Source organism: Meriones unguiculatus, chromosome 17 (assembly GCF_030254825.1).
Source record: "Meriones unguiculatus strain TT.TT164.6M chromosome 17, Bangor_MerUng_6.1, whole genome shotgun sequence".
NCBI classification, from domain to species: Eukaryota; Metazoa; Chordata; class Mammalia; order Rodentia; family Muridae; genus Meriones; species Meriones unguiculatus.
Window position 1 is genome coordinate 19,561,563 of NC_083364.1, and position 14,385 is coordinate 19,575,947.

A 14,385-nucleotide genomic window follows, 5' to 3' on the forward strand; every position below is an offset into this window, starting at 1 on the left:
CCCAATCCTCAGTACAAGGCTCTGCCCAGCAGGCCCATCCACCACTACCCTGCTCCTTCGAGTCTCAGGGCTCCTTACTCCCAGGGCTGTCCCCAGGGTCTGGGGCTCCGGGACCTCAGTCCTCACTCACTCACTCCTGCACCTTTAAACGGCCCCTCCCTCAGGGAATTCCTCTTGGGTCTCTAGTCCTCTCGGCCCCGCTCTCATCTATAGTCAAGTGGATTCATTAAGGCTGAGGTCTCTGGTGTAATCACTGAGGACCAGCATTCCCAGCACTCAAAGGAACCTGATTGGTACAGGCTGGTCAAGAAAGACGTGACTGAAAACAGGAGCCTTAGGAGCTCAGACTCCAGGAGGCTGGGGCAGAGGATGGGAGCCTGGGCCCACGCACCTGCAGCTGGTATGGCTTCCCTGCCCGGATCAGCTGGGACACCAGGAAGTTTGTGTGGAAAAAGTGAACGTTCTCATCCAGGAAGCCATGGAGGATGAGGAGGCGGTTAGGCCTGCAAAAGACAAGGGAGCAGGTAAGGACCCCCGGGGGACAGACGGACAGCACCCACTGGCTCAGAGTCAGCCTCCAGCTCCAGTGCCGCAGGCAGGACAGAAGTGGTGGGAAAGGGGTTTCTACAGTAGCCCCATGCCCATTTTGGCAGGGTGGAATATTCTGGAAGCATATTCCCAATATGACCATCATTAACCATAACATTTTCACAGGCCAGTGGCCACCTGAGGCTCCTCAGAAAATCAAAAGTGGTGGGAGTGGCCAAGAAAGTGAATTTTCTCTTTTATATCAGATTTATGTATTGGTTTTGTTTGTTTTTTGAAACAGGGTTTCTCTGTGTAGCCTTGGCTGTCCTGGACTCATTTTATAGACCAGGCTAGCCTTGAACTCACAGAGATCCACCTGCCTCTGCCTCCCGAGTGCTGGAATTAAAGGCGCGTGCTACCACGCCCGGCTGTTTTATTTATTTATTTATTTATTTATTTTTTGAGACAGGGGCTCACGTAGCCCAGGCCGTTTCTTAGCTGCCCATGGTGCTGAGGGAGATGCTATACTCCTGACCCTGCTGACTCCCCCTCCTGAGTGGGCTGAAAGGCAAGTGCCACCACGCCTGGGTTCTCTGGTGCTGGAATGGAGCCCAGGGCTTTCTGGATGGGGCACACACTGCCCCGGGGCCCAGGCCCAGCCATTTTCATTTCATACACTAATCTGCAGCACTGATGGTTCAGGCGAATGACAGAACGAACGGCATTTGGTGCCTTTGTGGCTTCACAATGTTGTAGACACAGGAGCTTTCTAGTTCTAGAACATTCCATCCCTGCGGAGAAAGTCATCCCAGTGGAGGGGTGCCTGGGCGGTGGCCGTCCCCGCTCTGCCTGCACGACTCGGCAGGTGGGAAGCTGACTTCAGGAGCCTTGCGGGGCACAGGCAATGGCGGGGATTCCTGTATAGTGGAGAGGCCTGAGCCACTCCATGCTGTGACCGGGTAGGTACCCCCGTCCCACACTTTAACCTGCAATGTGTAGACGGTGCCAACCCACGCAACCCAGGGAGTTCAGAGTCCTGATGGGCCACCGGGGGAACAGGAGCTCCCGGGGAACTGCTGGAGTTGTGCTGGAGCTGGGGTGCCATGACACTCCTGATAGGCACCTGAATGCCTGAGTTAAGCAGCTGGCATAGAGCTGGGTGGCCTGCTGGAAATGGCGCTGGGTGGCAGATGCTAAGCGAGTGGGTGGCTTACTCATTGGGCAGCTTCTCCACGTGCAGGGCCACAGAGCCTGCCTCGTAGCCTTGCTGATTGTTTTCGGGGACATCCATGTACCGTTCCGTGTACCCTGTGTCATAGGCCATCCATACAGTGACAGGAGCACCAGCAATGGCTACCTGGAAGACACAGGGATGGGTGGGGCAGGGAGAGACAGAAAGACAAGTGTCAGGTCTGCGGCCTGGCCTTGGCTGGGATTATGGGCCTCTATGCACCGGGGTGGTGGCTGGCAGGAGACCCTCAGATGTGTCCCTGCGGGCGTTAGGCTGCTCGGGAACACGCAGTGGCGCGGAGGGAGGGCCCGTCCCACCTTCCTGCCGCCTCCGCCTCCTCATGGCCGCCGCCCCGCAGTGCCCTGCCAGTCCCGGGGCCTTCGCCCCCCTGCTGCTCCTCACAGCATGCCCCACCTCTGCCCATCCGAGGCGGGGTCCCGGACTTGGCCTCCCACATAGAGCTGCTGGCGGATGCCATCCTGGGGTCAGTGGTGGCAGGCAATGAGGAGGGGGACTCGGCCTCGTGGGGTGGCTGCGGGGAGAGATAGCCAGGTGGCAAGGCCCCTGCGGAGGTGCTTGCTCCAGGTTGGGGCTCTGGGTTGGGGACAAGAGGCTAAGGGGCGGGTGGGCATCAGGCTGCAGGGGCTGCACAGGAGTGAGACCCACCTTAAACACTTGTGGCTTGTGGATGAGCCCCATGAGCGAGAGGAAGCCGCCATAGGACCAGCCGTGGATGGCGACGCGGCTCAGGTCGATGAAACCGTATTTCTCGGCCACGTACTGCAAGCCTTCGACCTGGTCCTCGATCTCCACCTGGCCCTGTGGAAGCCCAGCACTCTGTGATTTCTGCTTCCTACACCGTGTCACCCTGTTGCTGCTGAGAAGCTTGTCCTCTTAGTCTCAAAGAAGTCCTCCGAAAGTGTCTGCCCAGGCTGGCCCTGCTCAAGCTGCTCTTTCTGTTTGCAGAGCTGTCACCGTCACCACCACCTCCACCACCAGAAGCAGCATCGCCGCCATCACTGCCATCACTGCTGTCACAGTCACCACACTCAACTACACTGTCTCCATCCCCCTAACTGCTCCCTTCCGGCACACCCTTGGGCTCCCTAGACCGAGGCAGCTCCACAGTGCCAGGCTGTGTCTGCGCCACCACCCTCTCTGTGGCTGCATGCTCAGGCCTGGGGCCCGCTTGTTCCCCAGGGCCACGCTGCAGGGAGCAAGACTCACCATCTGGTTTTTGAGAGCACCCTCGAAGCGCAGGCCCCGCTGGCAGGAGCCCCGGCCGTCAATCACGACCACCGCGTAGCCCAGGGATGCCAGTGTGTTGAGCCGTAGGTACTTGATGCCCTTGAAGGAGTTGTTCACCAGCTGAACCTGCAGGCAAGGCGGGCGTGAGAGCTGCGGCGGCGGGCGGGGCCGAAGGGGGCGGGGCGGGGGCGGGGCCCGGGTGCACCCACCTGTGGGCCCCCGTAGACGAAGAGCACAGTGGGGTGCTTCTTCCCCGGCTGCAGGGTGTGCGGCTTGTAGATCATGCCGTACAGCTGCACGTCGGCGCGGGTGTGGAAGTGGAAGATTTCGGGGGGCACGTAGTCCGGAGGGCAACCTGAGGAGACGAGGGGACTGAGGAAGAATGGCAGGTGCGACCGTGCCCACCGCAAGCCCTGGCCTGTGGGCCTTACCTGCCCTGTCACTTTCACCTGAAAGATAATCTTGGGGGAGCCGCAGGGGGGCACAGTGGGGGACGAGCAACCCCTATGGCCAGGGACTTGCCCACCCCCACAGGCTTCCTCCACCCACATGGACCCCGTGGGAAGAGGAGTGTGACGGAAGCCAGTGCTGGCCTCAGGGCAGTGCAGACACCCCCATCCATGGCTGCCCTTGGGGTTCCCTGCTGTTCCTCAAGGACTCATACACAGCCACACTGGTCACCTGCGGTGGAGGGACCAAGGCCTTGCTTTCATGAGACGCTATCTCTTCATATAGCCCTGGCAAGCTTGGACCCAAAATTACAATCCTACCTCTACCTTCTGAGGGCTGGGATGACCACACTTGGCATAGTGTTTTGAGGAGGTTATGGCTCCACAGACTCATGTGTGTGGATGCTTGGCCCACAGGGAATGGCACTATCAGAAAGTGTGGCCTTGTTGGAGGAAATGTATCACTGTTGGAGCGAGCTGTGAGCTGTCTTATACTCAAGTTGTGACCAGTGTGGCTCATAGTCTCCCTCTGCTGCCTGTGGATCAAGATGCAGAACTCTCAGCTCCTTCTCCAGCACCAAGTCTTCCTGAATGCAGCCATGCTTCTTGTCAAGATGATACTGGACTAAAGCTCTGAACTGTAAGTCACTCTAATTAAATGTTGTCCTTTGTAAGAGCTGCTTTGGTCATAGTGTCTTTTCACAGCAATAAAACCCTAACTAAAACAGAAGCTGGTACCAGGAGTGGGGTACTTGCTGTGATAAGCCTGACCATGCTTTTGTTTGGAGGAATGTGGATTTGGGGGTTTTGGATTAGGAAAGCAGTGGAATGCTTTAAGCAGAGCTCCATGGCCGGCCCATACTACTAAGAGCATGGAAGACAGTGGTGCTGAGCGTGATTTGAAGTGTGGGGGCCTGGCTCAACAAGTTTCAGAGAAGAAAAATGTAAGTATGTGGCCTAGAGACTGTTCTTGTGATATTTTAATTAAGAATGTACTTGCTTTTACCCTTGTCTGAAAAGACTGCCTGAGGCTAAAGTGATAAATTTTGGATTAATTGCATATGCAGAGAAAATCTCAAAACAGCCTAGCACAGACTCTGTAATGTAATTACAAGTGTTTTAGTGAAAAGGAGCAAACTGAGCAAGGAAAAATTCAAAATGTATTCAAGAATAAAGGGGCCTAACTTCTGCGTCCAAGGAGATAAACAGACTAAGACCCCACCCAGCTAAACTTCCATCTTGGAAAAAGGAATTAAAGAACAGCTTAGGTCCAAGTGTGGTGGTACATGCTTTTAATCCCAGCACTTAGAAAACACAGGCCTGCAGATCTCTGAGTTCAAAGTCAGCCTGGCCTACAGAGCAAGCTCCAGGACAGCCAAGCTGAGGCAGTGAAGTTAATCACGGAAAACAGAAAGCTGGTGAAGATTTCCTTGAACAAGGGAGCCATCTTCCAGCTCCAGCAAGAAGCAGAACATGGCAGCTTCAGCCATGTGGTTCTGGCTTTAGAGTCAAGGACAGAAGAAAGGGGTTATGGAATCTCCATGACTAAGGAGAGCTGCTGAGGCCAGGCATGTGCTGGGGGTGTCCCTGCATGGAGGCCCAGAGAGGCCATTGTGTGAAACTGTGAAGATGACGCATGGATTGCCTTGGAGACCCCAAGAGGTCAGAGAGGTCAGAGTTGTGCGGTACCTGCTGAGAAAAGGGGCTGACAGGGAGTGGACCAGCCCAGGGGAAAGAAGCGTGCTACAGTCAGCAAAGCTGAAGGGAGTTGGAGATCTGAATAGCACTTTGACACCAGACATGGAGATACAGAGCCTGGAGTTTGTCCAGCTGGTTTTGGTCTTGCTTTGTCCAGTATTCCCTTACTATGCTCCCTTCTCTCTGTTTTGGAACAGTATATGCTGGGCCATTGTATGTTGGAAGTATGTGATTTTTGTAAATTTTGATTGTATAGGTGTTAGTATTTAGGCAGCCTGCTTCTGGGTTGCCTAGCAACCTATGACATCATCATGTGTCACTAGCTAGGTAGACGCACCTGGCGGGCATGGTTCAGCTGGGCAGGGGCTGTAAGTGGATCCCTGCCTCTTACCTCTCTCTCTTGCTCTTCCTCTCTCTTGCTTTCTCTGTTGGGACACCCTCTCCCCTCCCCCCACGTCTCTCTCTTTCTTTTTCCCCTCTATCTCTCCACCTCCATCCAATAAACCTGTTTCATATAGTATCTGTTGTGTGCATGGCCTCATTTTAGAATAAATGCTAACAATAGGGGATTATAGTTAAGAGTCTGCATGAATCCTAGAAGGGACTTTAAACTTTGGACTTTTAAACGCTGTTAAGACCGTGACAGACTATGGGGACTTTTGAAGTTGGACTGAATGTATTTTATATTGTTACAGCTACATATAGCAAAATATGGTAGTTTGAGTAAGTCTGACCCTCACAGACTCATGTGTGTGAAAGCTTGGCCCATGATTAGGGGCATGATTAGGGGGTGTGGCCTGGCTGGAAGGTGTCACTGTGGAGGTGGGCTTTGAGGTCTCAGAAGCTCAGGTCTGTGCCAGTCTGTCCCTGCTGCCTGTGGATCCAGACGTAGAACCCTCGGCTCCTTCTCCAGCACCATGTCTGCCAGCACAGCCCCATGCTTCCCGCCATGATGACAGAAATATAAGCCAGCCCCAAGTAAATGTTGTCCTTTAGAAGAGTTGCCTTGGTCATGGTGTCTCTTCACCGTAACAGAACATGACTAAGACACTGGGGTCCTGGGGATGGAGCCCTGGGTTTCAGGAGTGATTGCATTCTGCCACTGAGCCCTGCCACTATTCCAGGCTTTCCCAGGCATGCATCAGGACAGTGTATTGACAAGCACAAGGTCCTGGGTACTGACACTCGAACTCAAAGGTCCATGTGGGCGGAGTTGAAGTGACCCTCAGACTCTGGGACCGTTTCTCAGAGTCTTTTTCTGAGGCCCCTCTGGTGATGGACCCTGAGCGCCCTGTCAAAACTACAACTTCTGACAGGGAGTGTAGCACACTCCTTTAAAAATCCTAGTACTCGGGGCTGGAGAGACGGCTCAGAGGCTAAGAGCACTGGCTATTCTTCCAGAGGTCCTGAGTTCAATTCCCAGCACCCACATGGTGGCTCAAAACCATCTATAGTGAGATCTGGTGCCCTCTTCTGGGGTGCAGGCACATGTGCAGACAACATTGTGTACATAATAAATAAATAAATCTTAAAAAAAAAAAAAAAAAAAGAATCCTGGTACTCTAGAGCAGAGGCAGGTGGATCTCTGAGTTTAAGGCCAGCCTGGTCTACAGAGTGAGTTCCAGGACAGCCAGGGCTACACAGAGAAACCCTGTCTCAAAAAAGCAAAACCAGAAAAAAAAAACCCTACAACTTCCAAACATGTGGTCTTAGAGGCACTGTCACAGAGGTTACCCCAGGGTGCCAAGGTGGCCGCCAGGCACCTGCACCTGCAGCCACGCCCGAGTCAGGAGAGGCCGGGCAGAGACCCGGGGAACCTCACGCTGTGTGATGGCCCGAGCGGCTGTCACCTCTCACCCCGGTTGTCTCACTTGCCCTTCCCCCGGAAGACCACACTACTCACTGGCGGCTTCCATCATGCTGGCCCAGAAGCGCGGCTGCTTGTGCAGGGGGTCATCGTCGGGACCGCTCAGCTTGTACACGTGCACACACGGCGGGGTGCTCACGCTGCTGTAGTGGCTCACGAACATGTCGAAGTTCTGCTGGCCGAAGGCACTCAGCGTACAGGGGCCGACACCGCCCGCCCCTGCCCACCCGTGGGTCATTGCCACACCCTTGGCAGATGATAAAACAGCCCATTCCTGGGCCAGAGACCCTGGTCTCATCCTCAAGGGACGGGGATCAGGCTGGTTTCTTGAACGCTCTGAGGGGCTAAGGGCTGCACACAGGGTCTGAGCAAGCAGCCTCCTCACACCCTTGTCCTCCGCGCCCTGGCAGGTGGGGCCGGCAGGGGCGTGGCGTGCCCACCTGACTCATGGAGCAGCTGTGGGAGAAGCCTGGCGTGGTGAGCCGCACGATCTCGCCTGCAGACTCGTAGCTGACCACGTAGAGATGGTGCTCCAGGGGCGTGTCCTTCGTACCTTGAAAGTACACCAGCTTCGTCTGCTCGTTGACCCAGATCTGCGGGCAACGGGGGCCTCTGTGACCAGTGTGCCTCGGCCTCACTTCCTTCCTCCCTCCCCTGGGCCAGCCGCAGCCCCGCACACTGAGGGCAGAGCACGAGGCCGCTGTGGGTCGCTCATGGGCTAGAAAGCACGCCCGGCATGCACAAGGCCCTGGCTTCTGTCCCAACACCACATAAGCTGGGCACATGGAGCATTCCTATAACCTAGCACTCTGGAGAATCAGGAGTTCAAGGTCACTCTCAGCTACACAGTGAGTGCAAAGCCAGCCTGGGCTATGTGAGACCTTTTCTGAAAAAGTAGGAAAAAAAAGATGTCGAATTGTTCTATTCTGAGGCTAGGTATTGCTGTGTAGCCAAGGCTAGCCGAAATATGAAGGTTTTTTTCCTCCTTGGTCCTGAGTGTTGGGATGACAGCTCCAGGAACATGACTCTTTGAAAACGTTTCAGCCCCATTTTTTTTTTCCTTAATTCTGAGGTAAAAGGTTCAAAGCCACATGGAGAACGCGTGTCTTTGGAAATACGGGTGGATGTGGCCATCCCAGGATGGGCACTGAGTTTCCCAGTGTGTGTGGCTTGTGGGGAGCTCGGCGGGCAAGTCCCGAACACTCAGAAAGACCCTGCTCCATACCCAGCACTGCTCCATACCCAGCACAGCAAAGTTAAAAACATGTATCACAATCGGAAAAACAGGGAGCAGATTCAGAGCATTTAAACCCAATTCTTGGCTTGGGGAGCCCCGGGTTAGGTGACTGGACACATAGGGCCACCACGTGGCTGTCCCCAGCAGGGAGTGGGTGGAGCCACGCCTCTGCAGAGCTCCACAGTGAGCTGCAGGGTCCTGGGCAGCGCTGGGCACGGGTCAGGCCTCCCCACACACTCCCTGCTGACGCCAGAGCCTTGGGGCCCCGAGGGAACAGGGTAGGTAGAGCAGCAGAGAAAAGAAGAGGAGAGCATGCAGGGCCCCAACTTGCTGAGGGGCTGGGGAGAACGGGGTACCTTGGAGCCATGCCTTGACAAGACCTCCCACTCGCCACTGGTCAGGGCAATCTCCTCCTTGATGGGGCACTTAAACTCATCTGTGAGGAAGGAGAGCAGACAGGTGAGGGACACGGGAAGGAGCCAGGGCTGGCTGTACTGCAGCCAAGGGAAGCCCCATCACGGCTGGGGCCAGCCTGGCCTAAGCGGCGACTGGGAGGGAGGGATCTGTCAGGGAGGCCCCTGCTGGCAAGCCCCAGGAAGGAGGCCTTCCTAATTACAGCAGGGCTGGCATGTGACAAGCGGCCGCTTCTCACTAGTCATCCTGGGCCACCAGCGCCAGAACTAGGCTCCCATCAGGCAAACAGGCAGTGGTGAGCCCACTACACTCCTAACACTCAGGAGGCTGAGGCAGGAGGATCTCTGTGAGTTCTGAGACGGCCTGGGCTACATACACAGTGAGCCCCTGTCTCAAGAGCAAAACCAACAACCACAAATAGAATGAAGGTCCATTTCCCAGAGGCCTGCTGGGTTATCAGGCCAGGGCCAGGCTTCTGAGGCCTAACCAGGCAGAGACCAGGCTTTTACTAGGGCACATCAGATGTGGACTGGGCAGCTTAGGGTGACAGCTGGCTGTCCTGTGGCATCCTCCTAGTCTAAGGCCACCAAAAGATCTACTATTGCCCAGGCAATGCCCTCACAGATGTTGCCTACAAGGCCCCTTCCTCACAGATCCCACCCTCACACACACACACACACAGAGCGGAGGAGCTGCTACTCCTGCCCTTGAGCCCCAGATTTCTGGCTGTGGTTCTCAACACGGGAGGGTCCCAGTGATCCCCCTTGTCTGCTGTCATCACAGCCACATGTCACCTAGACACACCCACCCTTCCTCATGGTTAATTTTTACTTCAGGGGTGCAGGTGTGTTCCTGCGTGTACAGTGCCTACAGGAGCCAGAAGAGCACATAGGATCCCTGGGTACTGCAATTACAGACAGTTGTGGAGTTGCCACTTGGGTCCTGGGAACCGAACACGGGTCCTTCGCAAGAACAGCCAGTGTGCTAACCACTGAGCCGTACCTCCAGCCCCGCCTCCCTCCCCCTATTTTAGACAGGGTTTCATGTAGCTCAGGCTGGCCTCAAGCTCACTAAGTAGTTGAGGATGACCTTGAAGTCCTGATCCTCCTCCCTCTCCCTCGACCTCCTGTGTGCTCTGATGACAGCAGTACCGCCACTGGTGGTTTCTGTGAGGCCCAGGGCTTCCTATGTGTCGGGTGGTCACTGTACCAACTCAGCCCCAGCCCAGGCTAGCCCTTCCGAATCCCTCTTCCTTTTCCTCGGGTCTTGTTTACTCAGACAGGGCCATTACATCATACCAGGAGGGGCATGCTGGGGCCTGAGCAGGCCTGTGGGGCTAGGCACCCTGGCACCTGGGTCTCAGGCTGGGCAACCGTGAGCTGGAAGGAAGTTGCCAGAGTTCAGTGGCGGCACCCCAGCAGGATGCAGAGAAGAGCTGGTGACATTCCAGTGATACTGAATCACTGCCAGGAATGGTATGGAGACAGCCCTGATGAGCACCAACCTGAGCCAGGTCATGAGGCCGGGACTCCCGGTGGTCCCCTCTCTGCCCCTTGAGTCCATGGCTGCCACAGCCTGCTGTGGGTACCGCCTCTGAACTGTGCTGCTCACTAAGGAGGAGCCATCCTCAGGGAGGCTTGAGCATTGTGTGGGGACATGTGTGGCTGTCACAACTGGGGCAGTGGAGCGGGGCTGCTGTTCCTTGAACGTAGCCCGTGGAGGCTGGGCCTGGGCCTTGCGTGGAGGCCACTGCCTGTGAAAAGGCTTGAGGTCAAAGACACAGCTCCCCTGCACAGGTTGTGATCTCAGTCCTCAAATGGCCCGGAAGTGCTCCTAGCCCTCAGGGGTCCCTGCTGTCACCCAGGGGCTGTGAGTTGTCTCCCAGATGTACCAGCTACTCAGATTCATTGTCTCAAGCACCTTGAGCCCCTCTCTCCTGATGGGCTGTAAGTCTCCGTGCCCATGACAGGACCCCCAGTCATCCTCAGACCACGTGCCCGCCCGCCACAAGAGAGCTTCAGCCCAGGCTCACATCTTAGATCATGAAACTGGGACAGTTCTGGCTTCTGCTGCAGCCCGACCTGATCCTCCAAGCCCCTTGCCCAAGCCCCATGGAAGTCCACGCAGTCACTGCACACTGACTTAGAACCAACCACTTCAGCTGGGTGGTGGTGGCGTACGCCTTTAATCCCAGCACTTGGGAGGCAGAGGCAGGTGGATCTCTGAGTTCTAGGCCAGCCTTGTCTGCAAAGCGAGGTCAGGACAGCCAGGGCTACACAGAGAAACCCTGTCTTGAAAAACCAAAAAGAAAGAAGGAAGGAAGGAAGGAAGGAAAGAAGGAAGGAAGGAAGGAAGGAAGGAAAAAAAGGAAGGAAAAAAAGGAAGGAAAAAAGGAAGGAAAAAAAGGAAGGAAAAAAGGAAGAAAGAGAAAAGAAAAGAAACGAAAAGAACCAACTGCTTCCTGCTTCCTTCAGGGTCACAGCCCACGTCCCAAGTCCTCTCTGCAAGCCCGCAGTTGGCCCCCCCACCCCCCACCCACCGGAACCTCCTCCTGGCTCCCCCAAAACCACGTGCTGTCCTGCACACACAGCCACTTTGGCTGCGGCAGTCTCTTGGCCCAGGCCACCCATCTTAGTCTGCGGGTCCTCTCTCTTCTCCCTCTCTCCTCTCCCTTCCTGGTCCCCATCCTCGGGAGGCACTGGCTCGCTGCTAGACAGTTCCTCACCCTCCTTCCTCTGCCATCTTTACCTTCTCTATGTCCCCCACAGCCAGAGATGCCATCTTTAACTGCCCTCGCGTTACTGCCTGCTCCACTAGAGTCTCTCGGGAGCACAGCGGTGTTTGGTTGCCCAGCGGAGGCCCTGCCCCTCCAGCCTCAGCCATGGGAGTCTGGGGCTGAGCCACTTTGGCCACTTTGGCCGACGCCCAGAGCATCCGAAGCTCTGAAGCCAGACGGCTGAAGCTGGGGCGCTGACATGAACAGGCAAATAGAGACGGGCAGGTATGGCCGTACACCAAGAAAACGACAAAGCTAAATGCAGGTGCCATATGGCGGCGACGCAGGAGCCAAACTCTAGTGCCCTGGTGATGGCTCTTAGGTCTCAAACCCGCAATAAATGGCTAAATGAGGTGCCCGTTAAGAAATCAAAGATGACGCTGGCTGCATCCTTCAGTGGCCTCCGGGCCAGCATGCCCTGCCCCACCCTGAACTCGGCTGCGCTTCCTCCCCTCAGCCACTTTGGCTATGGCTGTCTCTTGGCGTAGGCCATCCATCTTGGTCTTCGGGTCCTCTCTGGTTCTCCCCCGCCTCTTTCCTCACAGGGCCCAGTTCAGTCTGGTCCTATTCACTCTGTACGCTATCAGATGTCTCTGCCTCTGGCTATGTTCTCCCTTTTCCCTACAATAAACTTTCTCTACCGTAACTATGAGTGGTCCGGTGCTTCCTTACTTATTTGTTTTCATTCAGTAGCAAAGGTCCCACTGCACAGGCACTTGGGAAACATTACCTAGTCAATCAACAAACACAAAGCTGACAGAGGCTGACGGCACAAGGACAGGGTGAGCCCACTCCTTCCTCTCCACCCCAGCCTGTGTGACTGAGGCTCTGCTCACCTTCCGAGGGGCTGAGGGGCTCCGTCCAGTCGTAGTCACTGGTTTTAAGCTCCACAGTGACCTTGTACAGGTGGCAGAAGCCAGTCTTGCACTCGTTGGCACGGATGAAGCAGAAATCCTGCTGGCCCTCTGCCTGAGGGAATGGGTGGAAGATGTCATGGACCTGCAGGGAGAGATAGTCGGGTCAGAGGAAGCTGCGCTGAGCAGCCCAGCCCAGCACCCCGCAGCGGGGCGCCCCAGCACCCCTGCTTACGTTGATCCAGACGTTCGTGACTTCCTCGTAAATGACGAAGGGCTGCGTGTTCTTGGGGACGGCTCTGGCAGCCGCCTGCCGCTGCGCCTCACTCTCGGGCGCCGGGATGAAGAGGGCAGGGGGCAGGAGGACGAGCTGGAGCCGCTGCTGCGGGCGGTCCAGGAACATGGCCCAGGCGCTGGCAGAGTGAGAGAGGCGGCAGCAGGCTCAGGGGCTGGCAGGGGACAGCAGGGGACAGGCCTTCCTGCCATCCTTGCTGGAGCCAGCTCAGGGCCACTCAGGGTGTGGCCACTAACTGTGCATGACCTCCAGGACAGATCAGATGAGGCTCTAGTGACAACAATCCATGTGACTAAGGCTGGGACGGCTTTCTCAAATCAGACAAGAGGCTTTTTTCTTTCTTTCTTTTATTTTTTTTTCTTTCTTTTTTTGTCAAATGACGCCTGACTTTCTTTTTTAAGCTAGGGTCTTGTATGGCTGCGGATGACTCTGGACTCTCGGTCCTCCTGCCTCCACCTTCCCAGTGCTGGACTAACAGGTGTGTGTATCCTATTCTGTTCTAGTGAAGAGGTCTAAGCATGCTCACCGCGGCTCTGCGAACCCGGGTCTTTGAAGGTTTTTTCTTTTGAGATAGTTTTACCAGGCACGGCTGTACACCTGTCACCCAGCCATGAAGAGGAAAAGGCAGAAGGACTAGTTCAGGGTTATCCTGGGCTACAAAGCAAGCTCGAGATCAGCCGGGGCTACACAGCAAGAGGAAAGGAAAGATGAGGACGGAGGAAACAGTGAGGAAGGTGTCTTTTTTCGGCATTCCTGAGGGACTCAAAGGCATTCCTGCGTCCCATCTGTGGCCTGGTGTTCCTTCTCCCTTGGGATTGCCCCATCCTCAGGACTGACCTGACTGACACCTAAGCCCCTGATGTGCATCCTGCCAGCTGAGGCTGGGAAGGCCCCTGAAGGAAAAGTCATGGGTGCAGGGCACCGAGGTCCACCCTGGTAGGCCCCAGATACTAGCCCGTTCCCACGACACTCACTATCTGCCATCCCGTGTCCAGCCAGCCCGGGCGATGTACTCCACCTTGGGGAAAAGGGAGCTGAATGGCTGCACCAGTTCCTTCTCGCAGCTTGACACGATCTGGAGAAACAGGACCACGTCACTCACAATGCCACAGTCTCCCTGATCACCACTCACCACCCACACGGTGTCTAAGAGGCTGGGAGCTCCAGTTTCAGGAGCTCGCATGCCTTCCGGCCTCCACGAAGCTCTGCACTTGCACACTGGGCTCGCAAATGCAGACAAACTAAATAAATGCACTAAAGTCATAAAAAGCTGGGCGAGGTGGGGCACACCTTAATCCCAGCCCTCGGGAGGCAGAGGCAGGACCACCTCTTCCAGCGTGAGGTCAGCCTGGTCTACCCAGTGAGTTCTAGACCAGCCAGGACTACCAAGAGACCTTGTCTCAAAAAAATAAATAAATAAATAAATAAATAAATAAATAAATAAATCTTGAAAGAAGGAAGGTAGGAAAGCTGGAAGGAAGGCAGCCCACTTGCCCCTTAGGTATAAGTAAGGTGGAAGTCATACTGAGTGGGCTATCCCAATCTAACATGTGATATCACACAAGGGAGAGATGCAGGCAGGGAGGCACACGCTCGCATGCACACACGGACACACACTAGCACAGCGAGCTATTTGGGACAGACCCTGCCCAATCCTCAGAGGGAGCCTGCCCTACCACCACCCATCCTGGGACCTCTGTCACCTCTGCTGCCAAAGCCACCAACCTGTGGCTCTCTGTTGTGGTGACAGCTCCTTCTACAGGGGTGGACAGGGGTGGAGGGAACAGG

General features: G+C 55.7%; 1 protein-coding gene across 4 annotated transcripts in view; it reads right to left on the bottom strand.

Annotated features, from left to right (window-relative positions):
• The window catches only part of Dpp9 (dipeptidyl peptidase 9), a 33,144-nt gene that overhangs the window by 1,199 nt on the left and 17,560 nt on the right, over positions 1-14,385 (bottom strand). For 2 of the 4 annotated variants that reach the window (XM_021632922.2, XM_021632924.2), the window contains exons 10-20: positions 13,572-13,672; positions 12,538-12,715; positions 12,285-12,447; positions 8,615-8,694; positions 7,462-7,614; positions 7,058-7,193; positions 3,217-3,362; positions 2,987-3,133; positions 2,426-2,578; positions 1,743-1,885; positions 392-503 (exon numbers count right to left, since the gene is read on the bottom strand). In XM_021632922.2, coding sequence (XP_021488597.1) covers positions 392-503; positions 1,743-1,885; positions 2,426-2,578; positions 2,987-3,133; positions 3,217-3,362; positions 7,058-7,193; positions 7,462-7,614; positions 8,615-8,694; positions 12,285-12,447; positions 12,538-12,715; positions 13,572-13,672 — 1,512 coding nt within the window. Of the gene's footprint in view, positions 1-391; positions 504-1,742; positions 1,886-2,173; positions 2,292-2,425; positions 2,579-2,986; positions 3,134-3,216; positions 3,363-7,057; positions 7,194-7,461; positions 7,615-8,614; positions 8,695-12,284; positions 12,448-12,537; positions 12,716-13,570; positions 13,673-14,385 lie in introns of those variants that run through there. The other 2 variants (XR_009587192.1, XM_060371278.1) reach the window with 2 other exon arrangements.